Source organism: Phascolarctos cinereus, unplaced genomic scaffold, assembly GCF_003287225.1.
Source record: "Phascolarctos cinereus isolate Bilbo 61053 unplaced genomic scaffold, phaCin_HiC Scaffold_726;HRSCAF=1367, whole genome shotgun sequence".
Lineage (NCBI taxonomy): Eukaryota > Metazoa > Chordata > Mammalia > Diprotodontia > Phascolarctidae > Phascolarctos > Phascolarctos cinereus.
In genome coordinates, this window is record NW_027556098.1 from 311,017,691 (window position 1) to 311,041,643 (window position 23,953).

General features: G+C 38.6%; 1 protein-coding gene across 3 annotated transcripts in view; it reads right to left on the reverse strand.

Annotated features, from left to right (window-relative positions):
* SIK3 (SIK family kinase 3) overlaps nt 1-23,953 on the reverse strand; it is a 281,596-nt gene that overhangs the window by 85,846 nt on the left and 171,797 nt on the right. For all 3 annotated transcript variants that reach the window (XM_020989699.2, XM_020989700.2, XM_020989698.2), the window contains exon 4: nt 21,889-22,050. In XM_020989699.2, the coding sequence (XP_020845358.1) occupies nt 21,889-22,050 (162 nt within the window). The remainder of the gene's footprint in view (nt 1-21,888; nt 22,051-23,953) is intronic.

Sequence of the window (23,953 nt, forward strand, 5' to 3'; positions counted from 1 at the left end):
TATATATATACATATATATACTGACATACACACACACACACACACACACACACACACATATATATATATATATATATATATATATATATATATATATATACAGAGAGAGAGAGAGAGAGAGAAATGCCTACCTATAGCTATACAGTATTGATTTTTCTCTTGAACTCCAATCTTCCATCACTAATTGCCTAGGAGACACTTCAAAGTGGATATCCAGGAGATACCTCAGACTCAACAGATCCAAAAGTGAACTTACTCTCTTTCCAAACTTTCCTATTTCTACTGAAGGAACCACCATTCTAACTCCAGTTCATAATCCCAGCATTTTATTAGAATTTTTACTCTCCCTTACCCCTCATATCCACTCAGTTACTAAATCTTGTTGTTCTTGCCTCCCCCACATCGCCTGCATCTGACCCCTTCTTGCTACTCACAGAACTACTCCCATCGTTCAGGATCTCAGCACCTCTTGTTTGGATTGTCTTGTTGTCTAAAGTCTCTCTACCATCCCAATCCATCCTATACACTGCCACCAAAAAGATTTTCCTTAACCACAGATCTGATCATGTGACTCTCCTAATACAAACCTAGTGACTTTCTACTGCTAGTAGGATAAAATATAACCCCCTCTGTTTAGCTTTTAAAGCTAAATTCATCGTTGGACTTAATTATCTTTATTTTCAGAAACTCATTCTTGAAACCTGACTTTTCATTTTCAGCTGCCTTCTCCTGCAGGACTTTGTTCCATGGAATTCCACCTATCCTTGCTTTTAATACTCAGTTCTGCTCTCTTGATACCTGGGATGTAAGTCCGATCATTCTCAGCTTTCTTCACCTTCTCTGTAACAAGTTATAAGAGAGAACGGTCAGTCACTTCTCTTGCAAAGTGCCCATCATTTTCACCCCAGTAACTAGCTGCACCTTTTATTCTGATAATCCTATTCAGAATGAAACTCTCTCTTGTTGGATCCTTTCTCTTTTGCAGGATGAAAATATCATTAAAGCCAAGTCAAGAAAGTATTTGCTACTCTGTTTTTTAGTAAAAAGACAGTTCCAGCAAAGTCTCCCATAACTATCCTATCAAACTTCAGCTCTGTTATCTATTCTGGTCATTTCCTCTATCTCTCCGGATGGAACACTGAATTCTTTGATGACTAAATCTCTTCTTTTCTGCCTAAATTGATCTTAACCTGAACACTCTCTCTACTATGCTTTCCCCTTCTGGATCCTGGATTTCTTTAAGCAGAACTTCTTAAAACACAACACCATGTAGAAGTACTATTACAGGCAGTTTAGTAAGCAGAACCAAGAAAATATATATGATTATAACAATATAATCTGCAAGAACGCAAAATTGGCTTGGCCCTGGAGAAGACTTGTAGAGCTGAGGGACTACAGGTATGAAATATTACATACGTTGTTGGATATGGTCAATGCATTAGTTGCTTTTACTGAATTTCTTCCCTCATCCCACCCTTTTTAAAATCTTCAATTACAAGGGATGGGTAGCTGGGTAAGGGAAAGGGGAATGACATATTTCAAAATTAATGTGATGTAAAAATGAAATGTTTAGGAATTTATTTTTAAAAATATACACACATATATAATTCTATATCCCTACACCTCTTTTTCTATATCCAGTGTTTTTGTTTTTTTAAAGAAGGTATAACCCATCCAAAGTCCTATTTTGGTCAAAGGCCTCATCCACCAAAGCACAGTGATACCAACAATGTAAAATCTGACTTTCTTGAATTAAGACCTCTAGTTCCTACTGCTCATTGCCTAAATGTTGTGCATTTGTATATTAGACATTTGAGGTCATTTTTTTCACTCTGGGCTCCTTTCTTAAATTTTGTGTCCTCTAAATCTGGGTGTTTTAACTGCTATTTTTCTTTCTACACTGTAGCTATCTGCCACAGTTAATCAGTCAATCAACTAGCATTTATGAAGCACTTATTAGGTGTTTACAGATTGGAGCACAGAGAAAGGCAAGAGACATGGTCCTTGACTTTGAAGAATTCATACTTTATGGAAGGTAATATGCATAATGGGAAGGACTGAGAAAGGCCTTCTATAGAAGGTAGGATTTAAACTGAGTCCTGAAGGAAGCTAGAGAAGCCAGCAGGCAGAGGTGAGATGGGAGAGTATTCCAGGCATGGGGGACAGCCAGGGAAAAGGCACAAAGTCAGGAGATGGGGAGTCATGTGCAAGGAACCACATGGCTAACTAAGATTACTAGATGGGAGAGTATATGAGAGCACAGTGTAAAGAAGATAGAGAGGGCAGCTAGGTAACACAGTGGATAGAGCACCAGCCCTGGATTCAGGAGGACCTGAATTCAAATCTGGCCTCAGACATATAACACTTAGTAGCTGTGTGACCCTGGGCAAGTCACTCAATCCCACTGCCTAGCCAAGAGGAGGAGGAGGAGGAGGAGGAAGAGGAGGAGGAGACTGGAAAAAGAGGAAGGAGTTAGATTGAGAAAAGCTTTAAAAAAAAAAAAGGATTCTGAATCTGCTCCGGGAGGTAACAGTCTACCAGTGGAGTTTACTGGGGAGGCGAGAGTACAAGAGAGAGACATGAAACAGAGTAACATGATCAGAACTGAACTTTGGGAAAATCAGTTTGGCAGCTGGAGAATTAATGGGAGTCGGGGGAGACTTGAGGCTGAGATACCAACTGTGTAAGGACATGAGGGTTTGTATGAAGGGACAGCTGTGTAAATGGAAAGAAGAGCCTGCAGACAAGAAATGTTGCAAAGACAGAAATGATAAGACTTGGTCACAGATAGAATATATGGCAAGGGAAGGGTAGAAGATGACAGCAAGGCTATAAGCCTGAATAACTAAGAGAATGGTGGTACCTCTATAATAATAGGAAAGTTTCAAAGAGTGGTGGGCTTGGGAAGGAAAGATGAGTTCTCTGTCCTTGACACATTGAGTCTGATATGCTGAAAGGACATCCAGTTCAAGATATTCAAAAAGTAGTTGGTGATACAAGATTGAAGCTAAGAAGAAAGTCTATGGCTGGATATGCAGATGTTGTAATCATCTGCATAGAGATGACAACTGAATCCATGAGAGTTGATAAGATTATCAAATGAGATAATATTGAGGAAGACCAGAAGAGGGTTCAAGACAGAGCCTTGTAAGACTCCCATAATGAGTTAGTGTGACATGGACAGAGATCCAGCAAAGACTGAGAGAGAGTGAACAGACAGATAGGAGGAGAACTAGGAGAGAAAAAGTGTCAAGAAAACTTACAGAGGAGGTGTAAGGTGATTGCCAGTAATAAAGGGTGCAGAGAGGTCAAGAAGGAAGAAAACTGAGAAAAGGCTATTCAACTTGAAAAGTAAAAGATCTCTGGTGATGTAGTTAGTGGAGATAGTTGGATCGAGTGAATATTTTGTGAAAGATGTGGGAATCACAGGTGTAGGCAGCAGGATGGAGCCAGTAGATAGAGAGAAACTGAAGATTCAAGGGAGAAGGGGAATCATGGAGGGGGACAATATAATAGAAGACAAGACGGAAAGGGATCAAGGCTGTATTTTGATGGGTTTACTTTACAAAAAGAATGGCCACCTCTTCATGTAAGAGTGAAGGAAGATATAGTGGAAGGAAAGAGAAAGATGTCTGAGTGATGAGAGATGAGGAGGAAGGAAGAACAGGGAGGTCTTGGTAAATGGCCTCAATTTTTTTTTTTTGGCAAAGTATGAGGGAGCTGAGAGAGTAGGAGGCCTAAGGAGAGATGAAAAAGTTTTGAAACAACCCCTGTGGTATATGGAATACTAAAGAGATTAGGAAGGTGTAAGGATTACCTCATTGCAGTATGGGCCCATGTGAGATTTGTAACATGAATGTGTGCTGGACCTAGTTAGCAAAATGTCACGCTTGGCAGATATGCACCAGCACCTTCCTTTAGAATTTTTAACTCTTCTGATTAGATTTTCAAGATAGTAGGCAAATACATTATCAGCCCTTATTAGATATGTTCCATTCTTCTCCAGAATGCTGTCAATCCTATATTTTAAGCCATGATCCAGAAATCCAAATTCTATATTCATATACTAACTTCTTAGCCAGCTGTTTACTTCCTAAACACCGTTCACTTGTAAAGACTGATACAAAATAAAGTCATCTGAACCAAAGGAATAATATGCCTAATGATTAGAATAATGTCAACAAAACAACAATAAAATGAAGCCCAAGTCAGAAGAACTGTGATGATCAATACTGATCATCTCTTAATGAAATGTGCTTTCCTCTTCTTGGGGTGCTATGGGCAAGGAATTTGCATATGCTATCAGATGTGATCGCTCTGTTGGCTGGTTTTGCTGAATTTTCTTTAGCAAAGGAAAATGCAAGGGAGAAAGCATATGGGGCATTTCCTAATATGCAAAAAACTAAAGATATAAACTAAATTTTACAAAGAAAAACACAAAAGTAGAGGCCATGCCAATTCAGTATCATTATTTCATTTTTCAAAGGGTTATCAAACTGATACATCAGTAAATATTACAAATAAATGTTGCTTAGATTACAAAAAAAGTATTTTGTAAAATGTCTCCTGCTATTCTCATAAAAAGGATGGAGAAATGTAAGCTAGATGACAGCAGTTAGAAAGGTCAGAAATTAGATAAACAGCTGGATCTAAAGAGCAGTCATTAATGCTTCATTATCAACTTGGACAGTCTCCACTAGGCTCCACCATCACACTTGAATCTATGCATGGCCTTGTGTTGTTAATTTCTTTTAAAATGACCTTGATAAAAGCATAGATGGAATCCTTATCAAATCTGCAGATGAAATAAATCTGGGAAAACTAACACATTGGGTGAAAGTCAAGGTAAAAACAAATATCTTGACAAGCTAAAACATTAAGTTGAATCTAATAGGATGTACTTTTAATAGGGTTAAATGAAAGATCTATACCAAAAAATCAAGGACCAAAAAAATCAGCCTCATAAGTTTAAGATGGGGGAAGTATAGTTAGATAAGCTGTTATGGGGGCTCACAAAATACAACTAACATAATTTACCAAACATTTGCTACAGATTTGCTTTAGTGTATACAAAAGTGCACCTCATTTCATTTTTAAAAAACAGAAAAATAAGGGGGCAGCTAGGTGGTGCAGTGGATGGAGCACTGGCCCTAGAGTCAGGAGGACATGAGTTCAAATCTGCCCTCAGACCAAACACTTGACACTTACTAGCTGTGTGACCCTGGGCAAGTCACTTAACCCCCAATTGCCTTGCAAAAAACAGAAAAATAAAAAATAAATGGATTTTTTTCACTTGTTTTATTGTTATTGAATAAACTTCATTTGCTACCAAAGAAAACACTCTAAGGATTCTAAAAGACTGTACACTCAATGAGTTAAGAATGTGATGTGACAGTTAAAAAAGCTAATATAGTTTGGGGTTACATTTTTTAAAAAAACATGGTTTCCAAAAATAAAAAAATGTAAACCTTTAACCTAGCCTGGTAAGACCACATATGAGTACTGTGTTCAGTTCTGGATGCCACATTTTAGAAAGGACAGCCACACACCAAAAGGCCTCTGACACATACTGGCTATGTGACCCCCATTTAACCTCACAGGGGTCTAGGGTAATTCTTTAAGACTGTGATTTGCCAGCTGGGTGCCTAAGTGGATTTGTAGGAAGTTTCTTCACTTAGAAGTTCCTGATATTAATGAAATCAGTAATAGAAGTGACTAGAAATGTCAGCCTAAAGAAAAGACCCAGGGGGTACCTAATAGCTGTTTTCAAATATCTGAAAGGTTGTCACATGGAAGAACAATTAGACTTAATATGCATGTCATAAAAAACAGAGCTAGAAACAGGTGATAGAAGTTAGTTGCAAAGAAAACAATTTGGGCTTAATGCAAGGGAAAATATTCTAATATTGCAGCTATCCCAATGTAGAACAGGTTATGGGTTCTCCTTCATCGGAGATCTTCTAGCAAAAGCTCAATGATTACCTGTCTGGTATGTATCAGAGTGAATTCTTTTTCAAGTATAGTTTAATCTATAGAGAGCCACTGAGATTCCTTCCAACTCAGAAATTTTGTGTCCTACCTTCACACACTCTAGGTTTCTGTTAAACTAGAGTACTCTACATCCCATTTTCATGTTTTCCTTCCTCTCCCCTCTTTAGGCCCCTGCTCATTCTGATCACCATGTTTAGATTAGACTTTTTGCCTTTACCTGTCTCTTATCCCCACTAGAAGTCCCTCCCTTCCATGGCCAAATCAGGTGTCACCGATTCCACAAAGCCTTCCTCCTCTCCTCTTCTCCCCTCCTCTCCTCCCTACCTTTTACCCCTCAAAATAAGCAAAATCGACTGCTTTCTCAAAATTTTCACAGCACTTTCTCTGGCTTTTCTTTGACCCATTCTACCTTGCATCATCTTGACCCTCCCTGGTCACCTTAATCCTTCTTGAAAGTTTCTTGAGGGCAGGGGGTCATTACTATCCAATAGCTTTCTTTCTCTCATTCTTTTTCTTTTTTTTTTGCTTTTTGGTGAGGCGATCGGGGTTAAGTGACTTGCCCAGGGTCACATAGCTAGTAAATATCAAGTGTCTGAGATCGAATTTGAACTCAGTTCCTCCTGACTCCAAGGCCAGAGCTCTATCTACTGTGCCACCTAGCTGTCCCTCTTTCTCTCATTCTTGTTGGATAGTTAGCTCAATTTTTTTTTCCTGGTCATAAATATCTTGGACAATAAATCTTTTATTCTACCTCTTACATGAAAATCATCACTGGCATTTCATTGTAGCCATTATTCCTACCATATGTTCTTTTCATTGCACTTCGGGTTGTTTGTAATATTCTATATCATGATATACTCTCAAGTCATAGCGACAATTTTCTCTATCTTAAAAAAGTAAGCACTTAGAATACTCTTCGCAGAAAACTGGCTTTTCTGTGGCTGTGCTGTAAACTTCAGCTGCACACTTATTGCCAACCAAAACAATAATACCAGAGTGGGAACTATCTCATGGAGACCATTCTGGGAGCTGACATTTAGAGAGAATAGTTTCCAACTTCCTTGGGTAAAAAAACAGTTTCCATCATTTTCAAAACATTCGCATAACTTCTCTGTGTTTGCAAGAACATTTCTTCAGGGAACAACCTACATTCAGGCTTTTTCCTAAGCAATCTTTTCTTTTTCTTTTTAATGTGGGAATTGCTCCATTTCAATTTTGGGGACAGGATTAAAATTACCTTAAAGTAGAAGAGACTAAGTAATTTAAAAACATAAGCAAAATAAACACATTAATAATTTTCTTTGATAACTCCATCAATATTATTAAATAAGAGAATATATGTAAAGTGCTCTGTAAACCATAAAACAGTATATGAATAAAGCTATTGTTTGTTATGTCATTACCAACAATAAGAACATGACATCTCTTCTCCTGGAATAATTTCAATCATCATTCTTGTCAATTATGCTCAAATCTTGTCCATTCTACTTTACTGTATCTTCACAATCTATCTCTTCACCTCTCTACTTACTCCCACCATCTGGGTTCCATTATCATTTAATGTCTATAGCTTTGTGAGTCACTAACCTCTAATTCATAGTGCATTTCACTGCAAGATGGGCCTGGATAAATCAGATTCAATTATTCATTGCTCCCACTCAAAAGCCTTCAATGGATCTCCACTGCCTATAGGACAAAGTTTAAACTACTGATGTAGGAATTTAAAGTCTTTCAGAAGCTGGCCTCTAACTGTATCTCTCACTATCCTTCTACATAAGCCCTATATTCTAACCAATTTCATTTCATTCACTATCTTTAGAACATCTGTGTTTTCCTGGCCCTGTACTTTTGTTAATAATGTTCCACCCACATGGAATGTCCTCTTCCAACCTCTCAAACTACTATCCACCTTTCAAGAAACAGCTCAAAATTCACTTACTACTTGTCTTCATTGACTATCCTAGCCTCAAAATGATCTCTTTCTTCCTCTAAACTACTATAGCAATTATTTTCTATACAAATCATTTGGGAATTAATCATGTTATCTCTTTTGTTGTTATTTTAAGTCTATTATTGCTAGTTAACTTTATATTTATATCTTGTGCAAACTGGACCACGTGCTTTTGGAGGTCACGAATCATGTCTGACTTACACATTTAACATAATAATAACTGCTGAATCTTAAACAAGTAAAATTCTAGGCATCTGCTAAAATTCTCCATTCTCTCATAGTTTCATTTTTCAAAAGATGGACATGTGATCTCATTACTATATGTCCTCCCTCTACTGCTACAAATTGCAATTCTCCACAGCTTCTCATTTTGCAAGATTTTCGTCCATGTCAGTCTGTAACTAAGACAGCCATGCTACAGGTCTTCCTCTGGATCTTTTAATATTAAAATAAAAATTATTTCCAAAATAATCAGTTTTTTCCTGACAGCTGTAGCTCTTGACATTTTCCTTTTGTAACTGAAAACAATTTCTTTCTCATGTGTAAAGAAGCCAGGCTAATTTCATAAAGATAAGATCACATATTCATGTTACACTTAAATTTTTAAGTTTTCCAACCCAACATCTGATCAGCTGCTTTGATCTTATAGCACCTGAAATATTCAAGAAAGCTAAGATTTGTAGTTAGCTGTGGGTTAGTTTGACCTTTACAAGAAGTAGGAAACCAGCACTGTTTCAGAGAAACACTTGACGAGGACTTCATAACAGCCTAATCCCATGGTTTTCAGAAATAAGGAACTCTCATATCAAATTTATGAACTGTGATGCTAAGTCTCATCTATAAGTAACAAACAGCGAAAATGGACTACAAACATGGACATCCTGAAAGCAATATCAACATATTCAAGTTTTATAAATTCTACAAAAACAGCAGATCCGTTTAGGCAAACACTGGCAACAGGAAACTGCTTTTTTTTCCTTTCCTATTTTGAATTTGTATTAGTTGTAAGTTTATTTGCAATTATTGTTTGGACTAAAAATACTTTTAAGTAAAAGATAAAATTTTCCTTTTCCCCTTTTGTGTGATTTTCATACATCCTTTCCAGAATTTTTTTTTGTTATAGGATACAATAATTAATTAGACAAGTCCACTAAAAAGTCAAAGCAAAAAGTTACTTCCAACTTGTAAAATTTACAACTGTCATTCTCCTACCTACTGAATTCATCATAATGACCCCACACTCTCATAGCCCCCACTTTTTCTTTCTCTTCTCTCTCTCTGGAAAATAGCTTACCCACTTTTCATCCCGGTCTGGTCCTTCTATACGTGTGCTCTTCTGTGTCCTCAAACTGTTCCTTAAGTATTCAAAGAATAATAGCCTCTAAGAGTTGGAAGTACTGTAAGGGATCATCAAGTCCAACCCCCTCCCCCACTCTGCCAAGAAGAAAACTAACGACCAGAAAGGTCACGTGACTCTCCCCAAACCACCAGGACTTTTAAGGCCAGAGGCAGGTCTTGAACCAGCACTAATAAACATCTGTTTCTCTTTTCACTATCCACATCTGCAAACCTCTTTAGATGTGAATATATTACCAGCCAAGAGTCCATGGGAAACCTTAATTCAGAAATCCAAATGTTATTCTCTACCATCATTTACTTCCAAATCCACTTCTTCCCTTCTGAAGTCCCTAGCTTTAATTGGCAAGAATGATGAAAACATTACCTATGCCTATGGAGGTCTTCAGGTTTGTGCCCACAAATTCCTAATCCCTAGCAGTATCAAGGTCACCCACCTTAGGGTCACTTGCCTAGTAAATCTGGTTCCCTTTTCTAAAACCTTATCCCACTTGATCTCTTAGCTCTCTGAAGCTTTTGTCACTGATAACCACCCCCAACATCCTGGATGTTCTCTCTTTACTTGGTCTCCACAATACCTCTGTCTCATGATTCTCTTCCACCTCTCTGACTCCTGCTTCTCAGGAAGTATCAGCTAAAATCCTCCCTTCTGCAAGAAGTCTTTTCTAGTCCCTCTTCATGCTAGTTAGTGCTTGCCCTCTAAGACTACCTCCCATGTCTACTGTATACACTACAAAAACAAACAGCTATGAAAGTTGTAAGAACTATGGTCCAATACAATGGAATTTATTTTTGTTTTTATCTTTTGGAATTTGCTTTTATTTTTATCAGTGGGATGGGGAGGGGTGAGGAGAGAAAACAGATTTCTGTTCATTCAAAAATTAGGAAATGGGGTATACTCTACAGAAGAGGGATGCTGCATGCACTTCCAGATGAGGTCACTGTATTGCTAGTTCTGCTTATTTTACTTTGTCACAAGGGATCTCTCACAAAGTGTGGATAATCTGTAAATGTTTGTAACATGGAACAAAACACATCAATAAGAGTTTTAAAAATGTATTCTGTACATATTGTTTGTACTTTTTTTTTTTACATGCTGTCTCTCCTATTAGATTGTGAGCTCTTTGAGGGCAAGGATTGTTTTTTTGCCTTTCTTTTTATCTCCAGAGCTTAGCACAGTGCCTGGCACATAGAAGGCACCTAATAAATTCTTGTTCACTTCACTTCCCTCTCTCTGTCTCTCTCTCTCTGCTTCAGGTCAGAAGTGAGACATGAGTTAATACTTGAAGGAACTCAGGAATTCTGAGAAAAGGTGGTTGGGCACCATGGTGGAGAACTGGACTCACTCTCCAGTGAGAGAAGGTGAAATCCTTCCCGTGACATTTGCTGCTTGTTCAGTGAAAGTCATCTCACTCCTCAGAACCAGTTTCCTCATCGGTAACAAGAACAATCATAGTCCTCTCCAGGATTGTTGTGAGAATTAAATAAGCAACTGTGTGTAACACACTCTGAAAACTTTAAACGTTACGTAAATATCAGCTGTTCTGTTATTAAGAGGAGATGAGGAGGGAGGGGGCAAATTCAGCTGAGGACAGCCTTCAACAGTAAGAAGATGGAGGAACGTCAAGCTTAGGAGATAGCGAGGAGGCTAGTCTAACTGCGATGTCAAGTTCATGAAAGGGGTTAATACAAAATCAGTCTGGAAAGGTGGGTGAGAATGAGATTGTACAGAGTTTTAAATGCCAGCGTGGGCTTCGCTCCATCCCCACATAGATGTCTCATCTACATCTCAAACTCAACATGTCAAAAAACCAATTCATCATCATCCCCCTAAGCTGACATCTCCTTCAAATGTCTCTATCTCTGCAGAGAGTAGCATCATCATTCCAGTCACCCAAGTTTGCCATTTCAATTCATCCTTTATTCTTTTCTCTCACCCATTCCCTGAATCAGTAAGATGTCAAGTATCTCCACAACAGCTGCTGTTACCTGTCCCCTTTGCTCCAGTTATAGGACTCCTCCCTAGTTCAGTCCCTCGCCCCTTCTTATCTAAACTATTCCAACCACTTCCTAATTGGTCTTTCTGACCTCAGTCTCTCATCACTTCAGCTCATCCTCTACCTAGCTGCAAATAAATATTCCCAAGATAACAGTCTGACCACGAAGTTCTTTTGCTCAAAGAGTTTCAAAGGTTACTTACCACCTCTAGGACAAAAAGCAAACTTCTCAGTCTGGAAGACTCTTAATAATCTGGCTCCCACCTATCCTTCTAAACTAATTTCATATTACTCACCTTCAAACAATCTAATGTTCCAGACAAATAGACTACTGTTTTCTGAACTTGACATTCTTATCTTTTGCACAGGCTATGTATTATGCCTGGAATGTACTCCTTCCTACTAGATTTCCTAGGTTCCTTTACTGTGTCACATTCTTTCTATACTCTTTTTAAAAAAAAAAATTATAATTTATTTTAGCATTCTTTTCTTTTTTAAGTTTTGAGTTCCAAATTCTCTCCCTCCCTCCCATCCTCTCCCCCACCCACTGACAAGGCAAGCAATAAGATATCAATTATATATGTGAAATCATGCAAAGCATATCTTCTATACTTTGAAGCATTTCTTCCATTCTCTTAAGAAATACTTAATTCTTCATGATGAGCTGGCGGAGTTACAGGCAGACCTCCAGCCTTTTTATCCTTCCCCCAGTAAGGAAATTACCCTACTTTATGTATACACAGTTGTTACTTAGCCCTGATGGAAACACAATAGCACAATCTCTGCCAATCACTTTTCTATACTTGCTGTAACCAAGATCCCCAATTGTCTTTGGCTGGGGCTTCTAAATGCTAGGTCTATTTGACGCAATGGAGGATAGGCTATCTTAAGTTTCTACATGGTTTCTTCCCACTGTTTTCCAAGGCTTTCCAGACTTTTCTGAACTTACCTGGCAAAACTTGCTCTGGTACTTCTGGACTACAATTAGCATATTTTTGCAACAGCTTAACACAAACAGTAACTACCTTAAGCTTTTAATTGTGAGAAACTCTTCTGGAAATCTAACTTCCAGCCACTGTTTGTTTCTTCTTGTCCCTTCTGTAATAGCTGATCAAACATCAGAGGCTGTCTGTCCATGTTTTCTATGCATGACTTGGTCTGTGTAGGTACTCAACTCCTTTGTTTCACAACTACCTTTTGCAGCTGGATGGCCAATTTATATGGCTGGTCTATCAATATATAAATACTGATCAGGAATTTCAAATGAACAATAAGCTGGTCCCAGAATTGAACAGGAAAAAGAAAACTGAATTACTTTTGGGAACACACACAGGTTTCTTAATGACCGCCAAAGCTTCTTTGAAGTTTTGAAACAAAGGCTCATATTTTTAATAACAATATTCTGTCAGTGATAATAAACAGCTGAAAGTCATGGAATACCAACATCTCCAAATACTCAAAACTAAAGGTCACTGAAAAGGCAATAGAGAATTGCATGGTGGGCATGCATAGGCTGAAAAATTTTACAGACAAGACATCACCTAGAAAAAGGAGAACATGAAAATGTATGACTAGAAAAAAAATAGAGATCAGTCCAACAGAAAGAGTGAGTGATGATCCAAATGCTCCACTGGTTTCAACACAATGTCAACAGATCTAGAGGAAGGCTCCCAGTATTCTCAGGTGAACCTGGGGTGGATTTTCAGCAGGATATGGACAAGAATGGTACAGAACGATCAAGGATTAATGGAATGTGATCTACACCTTTGCAGGGAGTACTCCCAATGTCGAAATCATAGATCCATTAAAGTATCAAAGAAAGGACTTCCACCACCCATGTGCATCATTTGCCTGCCATGTCTTAATAAAACGTCTTCTTTTTAAAGGCAACAATTGGGGTTAAGTGACTTGCCCAGGGTCACACAGCTAAATAAAACGTCTTCTTGAACAGCTGTATCTAACATTCTGCTGATGAGCCAGACTGAGCTCCAAACTGAGTTCCCTCCTCGCATTAAGTGACATCTGATTTTTCTCCCAGTGACAGCCCATTCCTCAAAGTTCTCTGAAAGTTACTCCTCCAAATGCATGAGAGGCTTGGAGGGATCTGTGTATCAGAGTCTCTTACTTTGATGTGCATGCCATCTAATTATACCATGATTCCCCATCCCTTCCCCTTATCAATTCTATCATTACCATTCTTTAAGATATTCTCTCCCTTTCTTTATTAACAAAAGCACCTAGTTCACTTTCCTCTCTACACTATACCTTCATTCGCACACATAGGTATGTTTACATGTGCACACGCGCTGTCAAACACCTTGATTCTAAAACTCCTCTTTAATATGTTTCTCTCACACCTGAGACCACCTAGAACTCTAATGACTTCTACTATTCCTTCTACTATTCCTGCTCCCTCCCCCTTATTTAGACCTGATTTTTTTCTCCATCCTGACCTCTAGCTCCTTGACTTCTATGTTTTCCCAAGGAATCCTGGCTTCTTCACCTGCTTCCTTACCCAGCCTGAAACCCATGGTCAGCCACTACAATGATTCATTATTACTAGTCCCGAATGCCTTGAACACTTGAAATTCTCACCCTGCTCATACTGAGTGCTGGCAACTGTCACCATCTGTTTTCTATATTCTTTCATTCCCCTCCTGTCTCTGCCCCTGGCTTCTAGACTTCCAAACTATCCTGGCTCATCCTAGAACTTCCCTCAGCACCTTGGTTCTCCTCCTCCCTAAAACATCCAATGACCCTACAGCATTCTCAACATGAAAAAAATTCCTCTTTGAGACTGCTCCATCTCAACCTGGCGAGTTCCTCCTGCACTCATCACTTTGGAAAGGGGCCCAGGATGACTTTGATCTCCTCCTGGCCCTATACCTGGCTTCAGACATTGCATTTGATCCTCACAACAATCCTGTAACCCAGGGGCTATTGCTATTCCCATTTTACAGCCTCGGGCTACACAACCAGCTAGAATGGAAGGCAGGATTTGAACTCAAGCCTTCCTGACTCCAAGTCTAGAGCTCTATCCATTATGTCAGCTAGCAAAGCCTGCAGTAGTAGAACTTCAGACAAAGCTAAAAAGGAACCCAGAACAAAATTAATTTCTTTGATCATCTACAAGGTTTTACCATGTTAAATGCTTAAAGTTTTTACCTAAAGATTTACTACTTAGGGTTTAATTATTTGTATTTATTTATGGACATTAAATTTATTTAAAATATTTTTAAAAAAAGAATGACAATTGCTTGACTTGCTCTGGGCTCTCACTGATGCCTAGTAATTCTTTCGCTAAAATTTTCCTGATCTCATTTCTCACTGCAAATTTCATAAACTTTTCCACACCACTCAAACCCTGTTGTACCCACTATCTGTCTGTCAGTCAATAAAACATTTATTAAGCACCTACTATGTGCCAGGCACTGTGCTAAGCACCAGGAATACAAAGAAAGGCAAAAGACAGTCCCTGTCCTCAAGGAACTCACATTCTAACAGGGGAAACAATGTTGAAAGACTCAAGAACTGTGATTAATGTAGTAACAAACCATGCTTACAAAGAACAAAAGATGTTCTCTTAATGAGAGGTGATGGAATATATAAAATACAAATATATAAAATATTTGCATGTGGCCAATGTGAGAAGTTTCTTTGCTGGACTAGGCATATTTGTTTATGAGAGGAACCCCCCCCACCACCACATCCTTGGGAGGAAATATAAATTGTTGTTAATTTATTTTAAAAAATAAATTGGGGGGGGCAGCTACATGGCTCAGTGGATAGAGCTCCAGCTTTGGAGTCAGGAGGACCTGAGTTCAAATCTGGTCTCAGATACTTGACACTTACTAGCTGTGTGACCCTGGGAAAGTCATTTAACCCCAACTGCCTCACCAAAAAGCAAAAACAAAAACAAAAAAATGAAATAAAATAAACGGGGAGAAAAAAGCAATCTCAGAGGGAAGGTAATTATTAGCAATAGTACGGATCAGGAAAGGCCTTCTGGAGTTGGGATCTGAGCTACGTCTTAAAGGAAGGCAGGGAAAGTAAAAAGCTAAGTTGAGAATGAGAAACAGTTCATGTAAAGGCACAGAGTCAAGAGATGGGCTATCATGTATGACGAACATCAGGCAGGACAGTGACACTGAATGGAGAGGAGTGAAGTGTAGGAACAGGAAAGGCAGAAAGTGGCCAGGTTTGGAAAGACTTTGATATTTGTTAAACACAGAATTTTGTAGTTAATTCTGGAAATGACTGAGAACCAGTGGAGTTTAATGATGAGAGGAGCGAGGGGGTCAGATCTTCACTTTAGGAAGATCACACTGGCAGCTGAGTAGAGAGGATGGACTGGGATAGGGAGAGATTTGAAGAGAGACCAACCAGCAGGTCGCTGCAACAGCCTAGACATTCCAATGAGATTTGGCAGTGGATTGGACGTGTGGGTTGTGAGTCTGAGAAACTGAGGATGTCACTTAGGTTACGTGCCTGAGTGACTGGGAGGTTGATGATGCCATTGACAATAACAGCAAAATTAAGAAGAGTTTAGGGTGTGGGCATTAACTAATTAGTTTTCTTTTGGATATGATTAAGTTTGAGATGCCTATGGGACATCCGGTTTGAAATAAATAACAAGTAGTTGGTAACATAACCCTGGAGCTTAGAAGAGAGGTTATGACTAGATATACAGATCTGAGAATCATCTGCATAGAAATAATAACTGAACCTATGGAAGATGATGAAACCATTAAGCAAAACAGAGAGGGAAAAGAAGCCAGGAAAAGTCTGGGGGATAGCCACATTTCGTGGGTATGACATGGATGAAGATTCAACAAAGGAGACTGAGCAGGAGTAGACAGACAGGTAGGATAACCAGGACAGAATAACATCATGAAGACCTAGAGAGGGAAAGAGTATCCAGGAGATCAACAGTTTCAAGGGTTTATAAGGGTTAAGAAGGACAAGGATTGAGAAAAGGCCATTAGAGTTGACAATTAAGAAATCATTGGTAATTAAATAGGAAAAGAGAAAAATATTGGTTGAATGATGAGTTTGGAAGCCAGATTTCAGAGGGTTTGGATTCAATTGAGAGGAAGAAAGTGGAAACATCAAGTGTAAGCAGCTTTCTCAAGGAATTTAGCTGTCAGGACAGTACAGATATAAAACAAAAGCTAGAGGAGATCATAGAATGAAGAGTGTTTTTTAAGAATATGGGATACATGGACATATTTGTAAGCAGCAGGGAAGGAGCCAGTGGACAAAGGGAGATTAAAGATTAGAGGGAAAGAATAGAGATGATACTGGGGGCAATCTGATAGAAAAGTTGGGAGCAGATGGGATCAAGAGTACGTGTTGAGGGAGGGGTTTGATTATCAAGGAGAAAGCCCACCTTTTCATCACAGACAGGAGTGAAGGAGATAGAAGGAGGATGATTGAGAAATGTGAGATAAGGAGGGAAAAGAAAAAGAGCTGTGAATGGCCTCAATTTTTTCAGGGAAATATAAGACAGGTCCTCAGCTGACAGGAGGGGTTGGGGATACAGTGACTGAAGAGGGGATGAAATGGTTTGAAATACACCCTGTGGTAAGTAAAGACAAAGGCAAGTAAGAGATTGTCTTGTTGCACTGAGGGCCCAATTGAAATTATATTAACATGAATTTATAGTGGATTCATTAAGCATGATTTCATAATTTTCTCCAGCTCCGCTTGACAGCAAATGAATAGGAGTGAAGGAGGCAAATGGAGAGAGCAATCCAGGGTTGGGGTTGGGCAAAATGTGACTGGAGTCAGAACAACGGGGTTCTAGAACAGAGGACAGTGTAGAGTTGAACTGGGTCAACAAAAGGTCAGTACAAGAAAGGAGGACTAGTATCCTGAGAAAGTACTTTGGTGTTCAAGGAATGGAGTTTGCTGTAAAGATAAAAAATAGGAGTAGGAGTCATAAGGCATAAGGAAAGACAGAATGAAAAATATTATAATCAGACAAAGGAATTTTGTAATTCAAGAACAAGAAAATGGACCACTTGTGGATAATAGCAAGATCAAAGCTACGGCATCTCTGTGTGCAGCTCAAGTGGAGTTGGGGAGCAGGTCATGAGAAGTGAGTAGACTGAGGGACTGGGAAATTAGGATATTTCAGGGAGCCTCAATATGTATGTTGAAGTATCCTAGTATGAGCGATAAGGAAAGAGAATGTCCTAGTGTGCTATAAATCACAACTATCAGAATCCTGATTGAGTTAATTAATTTGGATTGAATGAACCTCAGAGGAGAAGAGACTGCCGAATGATGGTGGTAGAAGGAGAGTCTGAAAGCGGCACTGGGGAGAGAAGTAGAGATCTCCCACTATGGCCCTAAAGGGGATGGGACTGGGCACTGGGTATGAGTAAAAACACAATCACTGTTAGAAAGGGTGACCAAGGTCTGGTTCCTTGGCACAGCCACCAGCACAGTAGAGAAGATACTGGGGAAGACAGTCTAGAGGCAAGTGGCTGGGTCTGGATACTGGGGAAGACCACAGTGGTGCTACAGAAAGTCCTACAAACCAGGAGGAACTAAACCTGAGGCAAAGAGCCATGGCTTCTAGTTCTGCTTTTGCCTTCTGGGGCCAAACAGACCAAGTCTAATCATTCCTTCTTTCACCTGACATCTCCTCATATACTTAAAGACAGCTATCATGCCCCTTCTTGAACATTCTCTTTACCTGGCCAAATGTCCCTAATTACTTCAACAGATCCTTTTATGGCAGAGACTCATCGTCCTTCATCATTTTAGTTGTTAGCCTTTAAACATTCTCCAGTTTATTAATGGTCTTCCTAAAATGTGGAAACTCAATACTTTAGATACGGTTTGACTAAAGTAAGGTACAGTAGTCCTATCACCTCCTTATTCCTGCAAGTGAAGCCTCTCTTCATACAGCCCAAAATCAAATTAGTTTTTTGCCTGTCATCACATTAATGACCCATACACATCAAGCTCACAATTCACCAAAACCTCTATTTTTTTCCATACATGTTGCTTTACCAAGCCTCTCCCAATCCTGTACTTGTAAAGTTGATTTTTTTCACATTAGTAGATTTGGCTCAATATTCTATCCTGTCAAGCCCTTTTTGGATTCTGGCTCCACTATCCAGTGTGTTAGCTTTCCCTCCCAACTTTTCTTTATTTACAGATATGAAAAGCATACCATCTACACCTTTATCCAAGTCACTAAGAAAAATGTTAAAATGTCCAAAACCGAAGTCATCATCTTTTCCTCAGTCCAGCTCCTCATAATGATTTCCTTATTTTTTGTTAATGGTACCATCATTTTCCTAGTCCCCTAAGCTCAAAACCTTAACCTGATCTCTGATTCCTGCCTCTCCTTCCCATCTCTAATCTAAGTCCTTTCAATTTTATCTACTTCTTGTCACTCACAGAATCTCCTATTTTGCACACATGTTGGTGCCAGTTCAACTCAAATATTTATTAAGCACATAACTACATGCAAAGCATTTCCCCAAATATCAACCTTAATACATGTCTTCAAAACACCATCTTCATTCACACTCTTAATCCCTTCCAACTGAGATTCTGTGCATAATTTTCACCTATTACTGCCTCCTAACCAGTCTGCTCCTGGTCTAATCCATACCATACATGTTTGCCAGACTAATCCACTTATTACTTGGATCTGATGATATCATTCCACTATTCAATCAAGTCTAAAATCCTTAGCCTGACATTCAAGGCCTGTTAGAGTCTGGCACCAAATGACAATTCCACCCTTAGCACTCAGTGTTCTGTCTCTGGGCCAAGCTAGCAGACTTTCTTCTCTCCTCTTACTCGCTCATGTTGTTCTTTACATCCACAATGTCTAGTCTCATCCCATCTCTCTCATTTCAAAGACTAGTTTAAATTCCATTTCCTTTGGGAAGCATTTCCTACATCTCTCATTCTTCAAATCTCACAGAATAATTTGTCCCTTTCTCATGCACTTATATTCTACTTTACATACAATTATTTGTGTATACCTCTTAGCCCCCTGCTGGATTACAAGTTTCTTGAAGGTAAGCATTGTGCTTCATTTACTTATTATCCCCCAGTGCCTGCCATAGTGCTCTGTGCAAAGCAGGTGTTTAATAAATATTTTAACAGCTGAATTTGTTGAATGATCCAATTTACTTCTCTGACATCAAATACACTTTTGATCTGCTTTAATAGGAAACATTTCTCATATTATTCTAGCTGATTCAAAGAATAGAGAGGTAAGAATTCAATCTAATTTATGTGCAAGTAGATTAGTGTATATAGGAATTATGAGACTTCTTAATGACAGAATGCCTGAGCAAAGACAATGTTAAACATCATGGCGTGCCACAAAACCAGGATTGCTCAAGTGTCATCTGCTTTGTTTTGATAATATATGCATAAGATGACAAAGCAATGTTACTGTGCTCATAATGTTTGCTAAGGTGTGTTTTGGCAGGTGAAAAGCCTAGGGCTGGTTGCCAACAACCACTAGAAGTGTGTAATTACACACCAGCACGTGTCCTGAAGCATCTTGTTGTGACTACTTTGCTTTGTTTAAAACATTAACAAAGAAAAAACATTTAGAAACCTCTTACCCAAATCCCTGTGTCTGTAGAGATGCCAACCTTTAATTACCAATGATTGCTGCCTCCATGTTTGGTTTCTCAATGCAATAACTAAGAGCATAGAAATGTTCCTAATTAATTCAAAATGTTCCCAAGTTCAAAAACAAGAATGGGGAGGCAAAAATAAAAAATTTAAGTTCTGGTCAATGGGGATAATAAAAAAGCTATACAATTTTCCAAGCACTTTGACATGTATCATCTTACTTGATCCTAACAACAACCTTGTGAAGTAAGTGGGCAGGGATTCCCATTTTACAGATCAGAAACCTGGTACTCAGAGCAGTTAAGTGAAATGTCCAAAGTCAAATAAATAATAGGTATTAGAGCCAGAATTAAAACTCAGGTCTGGGGCACTTTTCACTCAAACATACTATCTATCTCTCTGGCTAGAAGGGATCCATGCAATGGGAAAAGGGTTTTCCTAGAAAGAACTAAATTAAATGAATGAAATAAACTCTCCCCAAACTAAAAGAGCCCAGGGAAATATTTCTTGTATTTCATTTTTACAAATTTTAACCAGATACACAAGGTCAAGTTGTGAGGTGAATTACATTAACAGTGGTTATAAAGACACACAAAAAAATGGTTTTCAATAAAAATGTTGAAGAAATACCTCAGCACCCATTTCTGCCATCGCTGAGCTAGCAATAAAAAACCACAGCAGAGCAGAAGTGAACAGATTTGGGGGGAGGGTTAGCAAAAAGGCCTTCAAATCTATATTCTGAGCATTAGATCAAGTAGGCAGCATGAGGAAATACAGAGAAGATGACATCTGAGAAAATTTATAATTTCAGTCAAAATTCTAAGCAAAGAATGTAGACCCTGGCTTAATTCGAGTAAAGACTACATTATGTAACTTTCTAGTGAGCATAACACAAGAAAGTGGGAAGTGAATCAATAGCCAAAAATGATTAGCTTACTCCCCTTCTTCCCCCAAAATATTACTATCACTAGCCTAGAGGGAAAAGAGTTTTGCATGTTCCTTAACTCTAAAGAGCAAAATGAATACAATTAAAAAAAAGACCTTTTCATCCCCTTCTAATAAATTTGCTCCCCGCAAAGAGAACATTATCCAATTCTATTCAGATATTTATGAAATGCCTATCATATACAAGGCACTGTGGCAGACAGTGCAGAAACAGTAATATGTACAATATGGGATACAGACCCTACTGTCAAGGAGCCTAAATTGGAGCTGCCAGAGATGTTGTGTAAACAAAGAAGCACCAGCTAAGGTCATGGTTTTCTTCCTTCCTGCTTAGACATTCCCTACTTTTTTGCAACAAATACTTTCTGGAAACCAAATCCCAGAAAATGGTCAATCTCCGCCCCCCCCAAGAGTCACTTTAAAGTTATTTCTTTTTTTGTGACTGATATCCTCATACTGGGAATGTTGTCGACTGGATTTTTCCAGAGGGGCCACTGAAGATATATCAAGGCAGTGAAAATGAAATATAGGGGACGTACTATTTTTAAGCACTATTGGAGGACAGTCCTGTTGGAAAAAAAGATAAGCAAAATTTGCATTGGGGAAAAAGGGAAGACTGCCCATAAACCATAATGTGTAAGTTTATTATTTAAGTCTGAATTCATCTCCACCAGAGGAAGTATATTGATTCCAGTCTCTCTTGCAGTTTTACCTTTCTGCTTCAACCTCTACCTTATTCTTCACTATCCCAAAGGTACCCTGCCACCCAAAACAGTAGGATTTCAAGCACCAATCTTTTCTTTCCTACATGTGCCCTAGCTCATACCTTTGTCTTGAGCTACGCAACAGAGAAACACATCGTTCTGAACCCTGCTATGTGCTATGTCTCGGTTGTGCGGCATACAGAAATCTTAAATTTCCTCTAACTGCTCCTCATTTACTATTTCTGAATAGCTGGAAACAGCTAATTCCTTGCTTTAGAGCTCTAAGGAAGAACTCCTTCATTATCACCCTCATAAGCCATCTCACCTGCTATTTTGATGTTCAGATTGGCGTCCAGAAGCAGGTTTTCTGCTTTCAGGTCCCTATGAACAATATTCCGGCAGTGGCAGAAATGGACAGCAGCCACAATCTGCTTGAACTTCCGACGAGCTTCTTTCTCTGCCATTCGACCGTGGGCAACCAAGTGATCTATAAAGAAGAAAAAGGTCTATTTTCATTTTGGGAGCTGCGACAGTCTCTCCACTTGAGTGGGTTTGGAAGAGGGCCTCCCATCCAAATTTGAAAGAATGAATCTTACAAAAAGTCATGGTTAGAGACGACACCAGATTTTTCTTTTTCTAAAAAACCAAACCTACGGTTTCCTATGTGGAGGCAACTTCCAGCAAAAAACTTCTTCTAACAAAGCCAATCAATACTTGCTCCACAAATTTCAGTATCAGAGATTTGCCTGTGGCACTGAGAGGTTAAGTGGCCTTCTCAGCATCATAAAAGCAACATGTGTTGAGTTAGGACTTGAACCCAAGTCTCCTTGGCTCCCAGGCCATCATTCTATCCCTTACATCACATTGCTTCTCAGTTTGTTCCTAGATATGTTTATTGAGATATCTTAACTGAAGTGCCTTCAAGATTAAGTCTTAGATAAATGAATATTTTTCTTCAAATGAGATAAAAATTGTAAATCAGTGCCTAGCATGGAGTAAATGCTATATAAATGTTAATAATTATCATCATCATCATTATTATTATATCCTAAGATATGCTTGCTCTACTAGGACAGAGTTCTGATGTGCATAAAGATACTTCTTTCAGACATCATAAAATTAAACACTTTCTCTTTCATGTCCTGGGGTACAAGATTTCATATGCATAAGGGTGTGTGTGTGTGTGTGTGTGTGTGTGTGTGTGTGTGTGTGTGTGTGTGTGTAGGAAGATCCCGGTGCTAAAGGATATATATTATTATTATATATAATATAAAGGACATACACACTCACACACACACACACACACACACACACTCCTCTGTGCTAAAGGATGACTCAAATAACGAGTCAAAATAGTCAATTTAGTGAAGAGATGTACAACAAGGATTAGCAATTGCAAAGAAAATACTGTAGTCAGTTCTGCTCTAATGTAACATATGCATTTCCAAAAAGCATTACAACACACAAATTTGCACAATAAAAAACCACAAGGCTTCTGGGAAGAGTTTGGGGTATATGCTCAAAAACTTTATCAGTGACACACAAAAACAATAGAAACCTAATAAAAATAGTAGCATAGCTTTATAAATGTTAAATGCTTAAGAAATACATAAATGGTACAATAAATAGTGTTAATGTCCATGTCTCAGGCTGCTGCTCCAGGCCCTGGAGCTGGCAAAATATTGTATAAGTTGGGTGAGCTGCGACCACGGTAGAAGGTATACTGGGGTACAGGAAGGATTAGGAATGTGCTGCATGTGCATGGAGGAAGGAGGAAAGACAATCCTTCTCTATTCAGAGCTCCTTCTACTCCACAAGATGTACAATAAATATGGCCCTTTACTCAAGGGAATGGGCCTCGAAAGGGTTGCAGCTTGTGAATTATTGTGAAGTGGTAAAATTTTCTGCATTCTCACTGCTTCTTACAGAAGAAATTATACACAAACAGACTGAAGTCTGTCTTATACTCAAAATGTTCCCTAATAAATACATCAATCGTATTAGAACAAATTTATGTTTTCAAAACAAGTGTTATGGCAGAACTGACTATATCTGATAGAGAACACTTCTTTGGTTGAGGTCTATTTTGACCACCAAAAAGATCTATAGTCTAATAATTAAGATAATTATAAACATATATCACCTAGAGGGAATTGAATTTTTCATATATGTTCATATATATGTGTGTGTATGTGTGTGTGTATGCATGTGCGTGTGTGCACATATACACATACATACACACATACTCCTAGACAGACACACATACATACATACATACACACACACATAAAATGATTGGGGTTTTAAAGCTAGAAAACTATGTCCCTTTTTTTTAGAGCATTAACAGAGAATCAAATATACCTGCTGTTAATTCAACTACAAGCTTGGTA